Source organism: Elephas maximus, chromosome 24 (genome assembly GCF_024166365.1).
Source record: "Elephas maximus indicus isolate mEleMax1 chromosome 24, mEleMax1 primary haplotype, whole genome shotgun sequence".
NCBI classification, from domain to species: Eukaryota; Metazoa; Chordata; class Mammalia; order Proboscidea; family Elephantidae; genus Elephas; species Elephas maximus.
Window position 1 is genome coordinate 34,512,392 of NC_064842.1, and position 13,225 is coordinate 34,525,616.

The 13,225-nt window shown below is 40.6% G+C and overlaps 1 protein-coding gene across 1 annotated transcript in view; it reads right to left on the reverse strand.

Annotated features, from left to right (window-relative positions):
* Positions 1-13,225, reverse strand: part of GALNT2 (polypeptide N-acetylgalactosaminyltransferase 2) — a 269,778-nt gene that overhangs the window by 109,814 nt on the left and 146,739 nt on the right. The window contains exon 3 of the mRNA XM_049868655.1: positions 2,095-2,248. Within this exon, the coding sequence (XP_049724612.1) occupies positions 2,095-2,248 (154 nt within the window). The remainder of the gene's footprint in view (positions 1-2,094; positions 2,249-13,225) is intronic.

Below are 13,225 nucleotides of genomic sequence, written 5' to 3' on the forward strand. Positions count from 1 at the left end.
GTCAACTCAAGGCAACTGGTTGGTCATTTAACACTAATCATTATGACATTAACCAAAACAAATGCGTAAGGACTGAGTAAAACTATGTTTAAGAAACAATGAATGAACGACAAAAAACAATACGATAATCTTCTAGACTAGATTTAGAAAAACAATGAAACTCTTAATATTATCTACAATATGTACATTTACATATCAATTATATATAGTATATTAAAAACATTTTACAGATACACACTCTTTCCCTATATTAAAGAACTGTAAAATTATATACAGATGTCCCTCGGTATCCGATCCCTGTGGACACCAAAATCCGCGGACGTTCAAATTCCTTACAGAAAATGCCTTAAGCCCAAGAACCCAGCCCCACCTCCATGCCTGATCCCATGCTAAGGCCTCATCCGGGCACACACTCCCTCCCACCCATGGACAGTGGCTTAGCTGACGTGCCCTCAAAAAAGGGAGGATAGGAAGTACAGGTCTGAGGACTGTGGGGAGCCGGATCTCGGCAGACCACCTCCAAACAGGTGCACGCCAGAGGCAATGGCTCCATCAAGCCTGGGACCATGGTTGAGGAAAACGGCAGAAAGCAAAACTGTGGATAACAGGGGACTGCTTGTATTTCAGATCTACGGTTGCTTGGATAGGCAGATGCAGAACCTGCAAATATAAAATAAAGGGCCAAATGTACTTCTTGATCATGAGCTCTTTACAGGTGAACGGCTGACTAGAACCCAAAAAAAACTCTTAAGGAAGGAGAGCATCTGGCAGTTAACTGGTGCCTACTCTGTTAGTAAAGCTCCCTGACAGCAGGAAAGAAAATTCCTCTCTCAATTTATGCCACTAACGTATAAAACAAGGCATGTGACTTAGTTGGCCTTTTGTGTCTTTTCAGCTGAGTTCTCCTTCCTTTTCAGTTGCTGAAACATGCATCTATTGAAAGCAGATACTGTGCGGGTTCTCTGGAAGCCTTTCCACTTTCCCTCTTCCTGGAATTATCTCACCCAAGACTTACCCCTCCCTGACTTTTCCTGACCTGCTTGCCCTGCTGACCACTCCTGGGCGCCCCAATACCCTGACTCTGAGTAGTCCAAGCCCCACGGTGCTCTTACTTGTTGATGCACGTGTCATCTACCCACCCAATGGGCTCGGTCTTCTTGGTGTTGACTCCCAAGACCGAGCACAGAGCCTAACCCACAACAGACATGTCATCAATGTTAAATGAAATGACTATAGTAACTGAGCAGAAAGACCTATCATGCACCCAGAAAGACATAGTCCTCAAAATGCGGTTTCTTATTTTTTTTTTTATAATCTAAAACAAGATAAATCCACGAAGAATTCCAATTTGAACACCCTCCAAATCAAAGACTCTTACCAGCAAGGCTTAATGGTATAGGATGACAATCAGGTTGTAAACCTCACTCTTCTGATAACTGGCAACAAATACACTAAAATGTTTGGAGACACCTGGGGCCAAGCTTGATAAACCATGGGGTCCTCTCAACGCCCAGGTCCAAGATCTTTAAAGAATCAAAAGAAGGGCACAGAACAGAGTCTCTCAGAGCCAACAGTGTGGTCAAATGTCAACTTGTTTTCCTGTCTCCTATGTTTCTGCCTAATTTGACATCTAGCCCCTGCTAACTTATTTCTTTCTCCTTTCTAGTCTTTAGAACATTTCCAATTTAAGCTGTCCCAATACAGATGAGTTTAGATTTTTTTCTTTCCACTGAGACTTTGAACAATGGAAATTTAATGACTGGATTTCAAATACAGCAAATGATCAGTAAATATGAAGCAAATAGCACAATGTTCTCTTTTTGACTACTGTGCTCTGGCCCAGTAACCCACAGACTCTATATACTGCCCTATAAAATTGAAGACTAGAACCAGATTTAATGTGGTCCTTTCACTTCCGAGGGGTAAGGTTCCACTGCACATGCCTGAGAATTTTTCCCAGTTTTACCACACTGTAGAGATAGAACACATGTTAAGTTTTCAAGAAAAACAGAAAAAATCTAGTGTCTCAGCAGAAGCTACTGGCTTGTGCACAAGCAAACATGGCCACCGGCCAATACTCAGTAGTATACTTACTGATCATGTCTGGTGTCAGGAACGTTTCTGTCCATTCGCAACTTATCACTTTCCACCTGGTTGAACTTGTTCCGGGCGTAGGGGTCCTGCCCAGATCGGACCATTGTTACTCCAACGTAAGCTTCCTGGTTAAAGTCCTGCCACCGAACTTTTCCTAAAGGAAGAAAAGCAGAGGTTGTGGAACAAAGGAGAAAATGAGACTAAGATTTCCCAGTACAGAGACTGCAACAATACAGTACTAACCCAAGAAAGAGTGCCTAGGACTTCTTCTTAAGGCAATTTTAGTCAATAAACTAGCTTAAATTATTATGTCTGACAGTAGAAAACTAAATGCTTACAGTTTGCAACTTGAAAATTAAAGGCTTTGGAGCACAAATATCTGTCCAATGAATGAAATTCTCTGCCAGTCAAGCTATCCATAATTATGGCACCATTCGCAGTTTATAATAAATGAGCCCTTATCTGCTTTGTCCCACCTTCCCAGGGATTATGGTACTGTCAAAAAGCATCTCAAGTATGGTGAAAAAGATGGTGTATAAGTTAAACGCTGGGTACATCATCCTGTAAGAAAATATCAGGTAACGTAAAAATAAATGTTGGTATATGAATGTAACGGTCGTTCCAACAGAACAAGTGTACTACGTGGTTTAAAGACAAGAAAGGTGTGTGTCAGGATTGTATCCTTTCATCATACTTATTCAATCTCTCTGCTGAGCAAACAATCATAGGAGGTGGACTATATGAAGAAGAAGGGGGCATCAGGATTGAAGGAAGACTCATTAACAACCTGCGTTACAGATGACACAACCCTGCTTACTTAAAGTGAAGAGGACTTGAAGCACTTACTGATTAAGATCAAAGACCACAGACTTCAGTATGCATTATACCTCAACATAAACAGAACAAAAATCCTCATAACTGGACCAATAAGCAACATCATGATAAACAGAGAAAAGACTGAAGTTGTCAAGGATTTCATTTTGCTTGAGTCCACAATCAACACCAATGGAAGCAGCAGTCAAGAAATCAAAAGACGCATTGCACTGGACAAATCTGCTGCAAAAGACCTCTTTAAAGTGTTGAAAAGCAAAGATGTCACTTTAAGGACTAAGGTGCACCTGACCTAAGCCTTAGTGTTTTCAAACACCTCATATGCATGTAAAGGCTGGACAATGAATAAGGAAGACCAAAGAAGAATTGATGCCTTTGAATTACGGTGTTGGCAAAGAATACTGAATACACCATGGACTGCCAGAAGGACAAACAAATCTGTCTTGGGAGAAGTACTGCCAGAATGCTCATTAGAAGCAAGGATGGCAAGATTTTGTCTCACATACTCTGAACATGTTATCAGAAGGGACCAGTCCCTGGAGAAGGACATCATGCTTGGTAAAGCAGGGGGTCAGAGAAAAAGAGGAAAACCCTCAACAAGATGGACTGACACAGTGGCTGCAACAATGGGCTCAAGCATAACAAGGATTGCAAAGATGGCACAGGACCAGGCAGTGTTTGATTCTGTTGTACACAGGGCTGCTACTGAGTCAGAACTGACCTGATAGCACCTAAAAAGAGCAATGTGAATAACACCCCCAGAGAAAAGGATATCAAAACACTCCTCTGAGGAGACTTCCTTAGGGAAACTTCTGGAAGCTGCTGCTGCGCCTGATCCTATGAGGGGGAGAATGAAGAGTACATGGGTCTCAGAGGTGCCTGGCATACCCAGTGGGTCACTGCCATTCCCTGGGACACAGCTCCTCACCCTTTCTCCTCCCAGGTGGGGAAGAAGCCAGGCCCTGTCACTGAATCCACTTCTCAGATTAGCAGTTGCCACTTTGAAATGTCAAGAGCATAGCTCTCCAGGAATACCACATTGCACTGGGAAGTTTGAAACTGGGGAGCTGGAGTCGGGCACTGTCAGTAGGTGGAACGGAAACCAGAGGAGAGCCCACTGCTGGGCTGGTCAGGCTGGACAAGCCCGGTATAAGGGCCATACAGCCAGAGAAATGAGCAAAGGCATCAGTCCTTGTAAACAGGAGGAAAAAAAGGGAAGGAAAGATAAGCTAAAAGGCAAGAGAGAAAATTCACAACTTAGTGTCAACCCTGGGTTTAAATCAGCATTTGCCACTTGTTATCTATGATCTGGAAACCCTGGTGGCACAGTGGTTAAGCGCTACGGCTGCTAACCAAAAGGCTGGCAGTTCAAATGCACCAGGCTCTCCTTAGAAACTCTATGGGGCAGTTCTACTCTGACCTGTGGGGTCGCTACAAGTCAGAGCTGATTCGACAGCAACAGGTTTGATTTGGTTTTTTGGTATCTATGATCTGGGGCAAGGTATTCATTCTCTGAAATTAAGTCTCCTTGAAAGAAAAGAAAAAAGGTTCTTCGGAGGATTAAATTAAACTGATTATGCAAGCATCTAGTGAGCACCTAGAATGTGCCAGGCACTGTTCTGGATATACAGCAGAGAACAAAACACGTTCAAAAGAGAAAAGAAACCAATAGTAGCCTCCCTGCTATCAGGAAGCTTATATAATTTCAAGCGGTCAGAAGTGTTATGAGAAAACATGAAGCTGCGTGGGGCAGAGAATCCCAGTACACCCTCTCCTATGGATGGTCTGTTACGACTCCTCTAGTAGCGACTGACAAAAGGCAAGGCATGAGCCGTACAGCTCTCTGGGAAGAGCGTTCAGGCAGGGGGAGCTGTAGTGCAAAGGCCAAGAGATGGGACTGAGCTCAGGCTCTTGGGAAATAGCCAGGAGGCTGGTTTTACTAGGAAGAGTGTGGGAGGTATTGAGCAGTGAGAGCCCGAGAGGTGAGAGGTGAGGCAGGGCTTCAACAGCCATACAAGTCAGACAGCCTTGCAGAGGCAGCAGCTTTTCTGAAGCAGGCCAAACCTTGGGGGTTCTAGTTAACAACATGGTCATAACTATAGCATGTGTACTTGTGTTCCTACCTATGTGCTTTCCCAACATGAACCCCTCAGCATATCATCAAAAGAATGTCATCCTTCTTTCTGTACTTCAGAGGCGAAGAAACAGATTCTATTACATAGAACTTGTTCGAGGCCGTACAGTAAATTTTCTATCTAAAAGCTCATCCGCTTCTTGTTGCAATGGTCCTGCAAGGTCAAAATCCCCATCTTAGCACCGCTGGTTGCCGTGGCAATGATGCTTGGGTCACAGAGGTCCAGTCTCTCAAATGGAAAATGAGTTCCAAAACCCATGCACTTCCTGGCTCCAGCGATGCTGCTGCTCCCCCAACAGAGGTCTGGCGATGCAGCCGGCACACATGTTAGCATTTTCTCCTACCTAAAATGAGATGTTTCCAAAACAGATTTTTGGAAACATGTTTTCCATGCAAAGACAACCCTAAAAATACTTATTGGTCCTCTCCCTATCTTCACGCTCAGAAATTCACAGGAACAGAGAAGAAGAACCACTCCACTGTGCTAAGGAGCACTCAGCCCCTACCCCTCACAACACTCAGATTCTCTTCTCACATACTCACACAAAACAGCCTTTGAAGCCTCCACTAAGGTCTACACCAGCAGCGCCTCCTACAGAATTCAAATGAGCTGGCTTCAACACATGTGTTTTACTGCCTGACTACTATTCACTGCCATGTACCAACAGGGAATCCGAACTATGAAGCCAGCAGTGATAGCCGAGCTGGCTAGAGAAGAGACCTTCACCCTGGAGATGCCCCATCTATACTTCTGTGCACACCGGAGTACCACAGACAGTGAGAAGTGGGCCAGTTCAGCCTTGGTGGGCAAGGGTCTGTGTGGGGGCAGAGCAGTGCCGAGGAGACAGGGCCTCCCTGAGCTCTTGGAGCTTCAATCTCTTCCCTACCTGCACACCCAGTGCTATCAGACACCACCCCTTTCTGAAATGAGGCATGATTATGGCAGAAGGCTCCGCAGGATGCCTAACGCCAGCCAACCGTGGAACTGGACTTCTGTATCAGGGTTGAGAGTGTCTCTGGCTCCAGCCCAAGGTGCTGACTATATGTTGAAGCTGGCTCATTTGAATTCTATAGGAGGCTCTGCTGGTACAGACCTGAGTGGAGGCATCAGAGCCTGTTTTGTGTGAGTCTGCGAGAGGAGAATCTGAGTGTGTGAGGGCTAGGGGCATCGTGCTGGATCCTGGAGATGTAATCGAGCACAAACAGTCCTGCTGCCTGCCTGCGTGGAGCTCATGTCTAGGAGGTGGGAGAAAGAGACAATAATCAAATAGTCTACTAATAAGTGGGTCATTAAAAACTGAGCTAAGCACTTTGATGGTGAGAAGTGTGGTTTTATGAAGGCATCTAACAGGCATCCTGACCAAGGGGGTCCCGGAGGGCTTTTCTGGGGGAATAACATTTGATCTGAGATCTGGACAGTGAGTAGGACTCAACCAGAAGTCCTTTGAGAATTCAGAGAAAGATCATCTTTTACATTCAAAGACTATATGAGCCCACCTGGAGGCACCTACTGTACTTCCTTCCCTTTGACACAAGAACACCTTCAACAGAACTCTTGATTGCCTTAGTTTGTGATAATTAACTTCCCCCATTTTTTTTTTTTTTTAAGGCATGACGTGATTTTACAGGTGACAGATTATAAATGGTACCTTTCTTAAAAGCTTAGTAATATTTTAGACGACAGTGGGTGCTTTCAAACCTGTCTGGCTGTGACACACATTTACATCACAACCCAGATGTCAATGCAAACACAGACACAACTGAAACAAGTTTTACAAAAACCATGCTTACCCTTACTATGTATGAAAAACAGATATATTCTATTTTTTAACGTGAGTGTGACCCACTGAATTGGATTCATAATCTAAGAATGGGTTGTAACCCTCAATTTGAAAAAAAAAAAAAACAACTGTCCTAGAGAGCTGTTATAGAAATTGGCACATAGCTAGGATGGAGTCACCCAGGGAGGGAGTGGAGGGAAGAAGCAGAGGTAGCAAGGCTCTTGGGGTTAACTCACGCCCTAGTCCAACTCCATGTAGGAAGGGAAGCAGCCAGATCTAGAGATAACTGAGATTTCAGTGGGTATACGCTAGAGATTAGAGAGAGGGAGAGTCAAAACAATAGATAAGATGTGTGAATATAGTGACTTTAAAAAGTTGTGACACCCCATCAAACAACAACTCAAAGTAAAGACATGTAACAGCCACCTGAATACATTTAACAGTAAAATAAAGTTAAAAATAGATTTCAGAGCATCCGAGATACAAAGTTATAATCAGCGACAACATAAAAACAAAAGGGGAAATGAATGGTGTAGACATAGAATTTCCATGTGCTGAGGAAGTTTAGGTGGTTTCAAGATATAATAGATGTTTTAAATGGAGAATGTTAAATGCAAACCTCATGGTAACTAAAAAGAAAATTGATAAATCTACTTACCCAATTAAAGAATAAGGGAAACAGAAGACTCAATAAACACAAAACAACAATAATAAATGAAAGGAAAAGAAAATCCATATACAAAAAGAACTCGGCACAGAAAATAAAGAACTAATTAACATAACAAAATGGCTGAAGTAATCCTTCCCTATTAATAATCACTCTGAATGTAAATGGATTAAACACTCCAGTCAAGACACAGAGTAGAGAATGGATAAAAAAACATGACCCATCCATAGGCTGCGTACAAGAGACGCACCTTAGGCACAAAGACATAAACAGGTTAAATGTCAAAGGATGGGGGGAAAAAACTAAACAGAAGAGAACAAGAGTGGTGTCTCAGTCATCTACTGCTGCTATAACAGAAATACCAAAAGTGGATGGCTTTAACAAAGAGAAATTTATTCTCTCACAGTCTAGCAGGCTACAAGTCCAAATTCAAGGTATCAGCTCCAGGGGAAGGCTTCCTCTCTGTCGGCTCTGGAGGAAGGTCGTTGTGATGCCTCAGTCTTTCCTTGGTCTGGGAGCATCTCAGCGCAGGAACCTCAGGTCCAAAGGATACACTCTGCACCCAGTGCTACTTTCTTTGCTTAAGACACTATCTAATCTTGTAGACATCATCAATAAAACTGCCGCTAATTCATTTTATTACATCATAGTGATAGGATTTACAACACATAGGGAAATCACATCAGATGATAAAATGGTAGACAATCATACCATCATACAAGGGAATCATGACCTAACCAAGTAACAGATATTTTAGGGGGGCACAATTCGATCTATGACAAGTGGCAATGTTAACATCTGACAAAACAGACTTTAAGACAAAATTCATCATAAGAGACAAAGAAGGACATCATATAATGATAAAAGGGTAAATTCACCAAGATGTAATAATTATAAATATTTATGTACCTAACATCAAAGCTCCAAAATTTATAAAGCAAACTCTAACATAATTAAACAGATAGATCTACAGTAACGGCAGAAGGATTTTAATACACCTCTTTCAACAATGGATAGTATTCCACTCTAGAAAGAAAATCAATAAACAGAAGACCTGAATAATACTATTAACCAGTTGGACCTGACATATATAGAACACACCACCCAACAGCAACACAATACACATTCTTTTCCACTGCACATGGATCATTCTCCAGAACAGATCATATCTTAGACCACAAAACAAACCTCAATAAATTTAAAAAGATTGAGATCAAACACAGCATCTTCTCTGACCATAGTGAATGAAGCTAGAAATCAGCAACAGGGAGAATAAGAGGTAAAAAAATCAATTCTTGGAAACTAAATAACACACTACAAAAAACTATTGGGTCATGAAACAAATCAAATGAAATTAAAAAAATGCTTAGACTCAACATACCAAAACCTTTGGGATGCAGCAAAAGCAGTGCTCCAAAGGAATTTCATAGCAATAAATGATTACATTAAAAAAAGAAAGATCCGAAATCAGTAACTTAACCCAACAACTTGAACAAATAAAAAAGGAAAAGCAAAAGAAGCCCAAAGCTACCAGAAGAAAGGAAATGATAAAGATCAGAGCAGAAATAAATGAAATAAAATAAAACAAAACAATAGAAAGAATTAATGAGACCAGTAGTTGGTTCTTTGAAAGGAATCAATAAAACACACAAGCCACTGGCTATAAGGACAAAGGAATGAAATAGGGGACATTATAACAGAACCAACTGAAATAAAGAGGATCATAACACAACACTATGAAAAACTATACTAAAAAAGATTTGAAAACTGGATGAAATGGACAAATCCCTGGGAAAAAACTACCTACCTAAACTAGTAAATAGAAGTAAAAATGTAAACAGACCCTAACAAAAGAAGAGATTGCAGATGCCATCAAAACACTCCCAACGACAACAAAAACTCAGACCAGGTAGTTTCACTGGGGAATTTTTCCAAACATTCAGAGAATAGGTAACACCTATCCTACTCAAACTCTTCCAAAACATAGAGGAGGAAGGAATACTCCCTAACTCATTCTATGAAGCCAGCATCACCCTGATACCAAAGCCAAATAAAGACACCACAAAAAAGAACAGACCAAATCCTCATGAATAGAGATCTAGAAATCCTCAACGAAGTTCTAGCAAACAGAATTCAACAACATATTAAGAAAATTATATACCATGACCAAGTGCGATTCATGCCAGGAATACAAGGGTGGTTCAATGTTAGAAAAATCAATCCACTTTACCACATAAACAAAACAAAGAATCACATGATCATCTCAATCAATGTAGAAAAGGCACTTTATAAAATCCAACACCCTTTACTGATAAAAACTCTCAGCAAAATAGGAACATAAGGGAAATGTCTCAACATTTTTAAGAGCATATATGTAAAATCAACAGCCAACATTACACTTAACAGAGAAAGACTAAGAGCCTTCCCCTTGAGAACAGGGACAAGGATGCCCACTGTCACTACTCCTATTCAATACTGTACTGGATGTCCTAACCAGAACAATAAGGCAAGAAAGAGAAATAAAGCGTATCCAAGTTGGAAAGGAAGAAGTAAAACTACCTCTATTCGCAGATGACATTGGCCTATATATAGAAGATTCCAAAGATTCCACAGAAAATTGCTGGGTTTAATAGAAGAATTCAGCGACACAGCAGGGCCCAAGACCAACACATGAAAACCAGTCGGGTCCTTTTAGACTAAAATAAGGAGAAATATGAAAAGGAAATCAAGAAAGCAATACTATTTACAATATCCCCCAAAACGATAAATATCTAGGAATAAACATAACCAGGAATGTAAAAGACTATACAATGAAAACTATAAAACACTACTACAAGAGACATAAATGGAAAGACATTCTGTACTCATGGATTGGAAGATTTAATATTGTGAAAATGTCAATACTTCCCAAAGCGATCTATAGATACAGTGCAATCCCAAACAAAATTCTAACAGCACTCTTTGCTGAAATGGAGTAACTAATCACTATCTTTATATGGAAAGAAAGGAGGCCCCAAATAGCCAAAGTAATACTGAAGAACAACAAAGTAGGAGGCCACACACTCCCTGATCTCAAAATATACTATATAAATAAGTACAGTAATCAAAATGACCTGGTACTGGTTCAATAACAGATACATAGACTAGTGGAACAGAATTGAGAACCCAGAAATAAATTCATCCATCTATGAACAACTGATTTTCGACAACGGGTCAAAGTCTATTCAATGGGGAAGAATACTCTCTTTAACAAATGGTGTTGGCAAAATTGGATATCCACTTACAGAAAAATGAAACAGGACCCATATCCACACCATTAACAAAAAACTCAAAATGGACCATACACAAAAACTAACTCAAAATGGACCATAGACCTAAATGTTAGAGCTAAAAGTCTAAAGTTCTTGGAAGAAAACATAGGACAAAATTATGGGACCTAATTTTTTGTAAGACAGATTATCAAAAAAAGTACAAATGCAAGGACAGGAGAAGACAAATTAGATAACTGGGACCTCATAAAAAATACTTATGCTCATCAAAAGACTTTATCTAAAGAGTAAAAAGCTGTTCCCAGGAAGTTATACATAAGAATCACCTGGGGATCTTGTTGAACTGTAGATTCTGATTCAGTATATATGGGGTGGAAGTGCAAATTCTCAGCAGGGAACTTGACAGAAATGCAAATTTTCAGCAGGGAAAAAAGACAACCTACAGACTGGAAAAAAATCTTCAGGAAGGACATATCAGATAAGGGTCTAATTCCCAAAATATACATAAAACTTCAACAATTCAACAATAAAAAGACAAATAACCTGATTAAAAAATGGGCAAAGGACATGAAGACACTTCACCAAAGAGGAAATTCAAGGAGCCAACAAACACATGAAAAGCTGCCCTCTGTCATCAGCCATTAGAGAGATGCAAATCAAAACTACAATAAGATATCATCTCATCCCTGCTAAAACGGCACTGATTAAAAAAAAACAAAACAACAGATACTGGTGAGGATGTGGGGAGATTGGAACCCCTTACCCACTGCTGGTGGAAATGTAAAATGGTACAACCACTATGGAATACAGTATGGTGATTCCTTAAAACATTAGAAATACAGCTACCTTATGATTCAGCAATTCTACTCTCTGGTATATACCTAGAGAGCTAGTTGAAGAGATTCAAACAGCCATAGGCACACTTATGTTCACTGCAGCATTATTCACAAAAGCAAAAAGATGGAAACAATCTAAGTGCCCATCAGTGGGTGAGCAGATAAACAAACGTGGTACATACATTCAATAGAATACTATGTAGCCATAAAGAAAGATGAGTTCCCAAAACACCTTGGAACGTGGGTGAACCTAGAGGACATAATACTGAGAGAAATAAGTCAATCACAAAAGGACAAATGTATGATCTCACTTTTGTAAAATGATAACAGCTATATAGACAGAGATAATGTTCATTGGTGGCTACCAGGGGTGGGAGTGGGGGAGAGAAAGGGATTCATTCTCCAAACAGTACACCAGATAGATCCAAACCCATATCCAAACCCTGGGTCGATTCTGACTCATAGCAACCCTATAGGACAAAGTAGAACTTCCCCATAGGGTTTCCAAGGAGCAGCTTGTGGATCTGAACTATCAACCTTTTGATTACCAGCCAAGCTCTTAACCATTGTGCAATCAGGGCTCCCTACAGACAGCAGTCACCTTTTATTTACACTTATAAGAAAGGTAGCACCGTATGTGGGAGAAATGTGCACAGCTTAACCAAGGTAACTGATGCCACTACATTACACATACATACATACACACACATACACACAAAGATGTTTTGGTAAATGCTATAACAACAACCAAAATACATATATGTGTACATATAGATATGTATACATATGTATTCACACGTATATAAGTATGTATGTGTGCATGTATATGTACTGTTGTTGTTTGGTGGCACTGAGCCAGTTCTGACTCATAGCAATCCTATGTACAACAGAATGAAACACTGTCCAGTTCTGCGCCATCCTCACAATTGTTGCAGCCACTGCGTCAATCCATCTTCTTGAGCGTTCTTCTGCTTTTCCATATATGTATATAACAAATAAAAATTACAAATCTAATACTTCTTAGACATAGCCAATGACCTCACAGGATTAGTTTCCTTGCTCTGAAGAGTCAGAGTCATAGTCTCATAGGACAACTCAGTCAATTGGTATAATACAGTTCATAAAGTTTGTTCTACATGCTAGTCCGGTGAGTAGCATCTGGGATCTTAAAAACTTGTGAGTGACCATTTAAGATACAACTATTGGTTCCTACTTGTCTGGAGCAAAAGAATAAGAAGCAAACCCAAAATTCAAAGTAGGAACTGGTCTACAGGACTAACTGTCCGCATGAACCACAGCTTCCTCTACCCTGAGACCAGAGGAACTAGATGAAGCCCAGCTATCACTACCATAATGTTCTGATCGGGGCGACAGTAAATGGACCCTGATAGAAACGGAGAAAAATGGGGAGGGAAACGTCAAATTCTCAAAAAATTCAGACTTACTGGACTCACTGGAGCAGGAAGAATCCCCAAGACTATCATCCTGAGATATTCTTTAAGCTTTGAGCCAAAACTATCCCCTCAAGTCACCTTTTAGGTAAACAGTAGGCTAGCTTATAAAGTAATGAATATCACCCTTGAGTATTACGCTCTTTAAAAAATCATCTATTT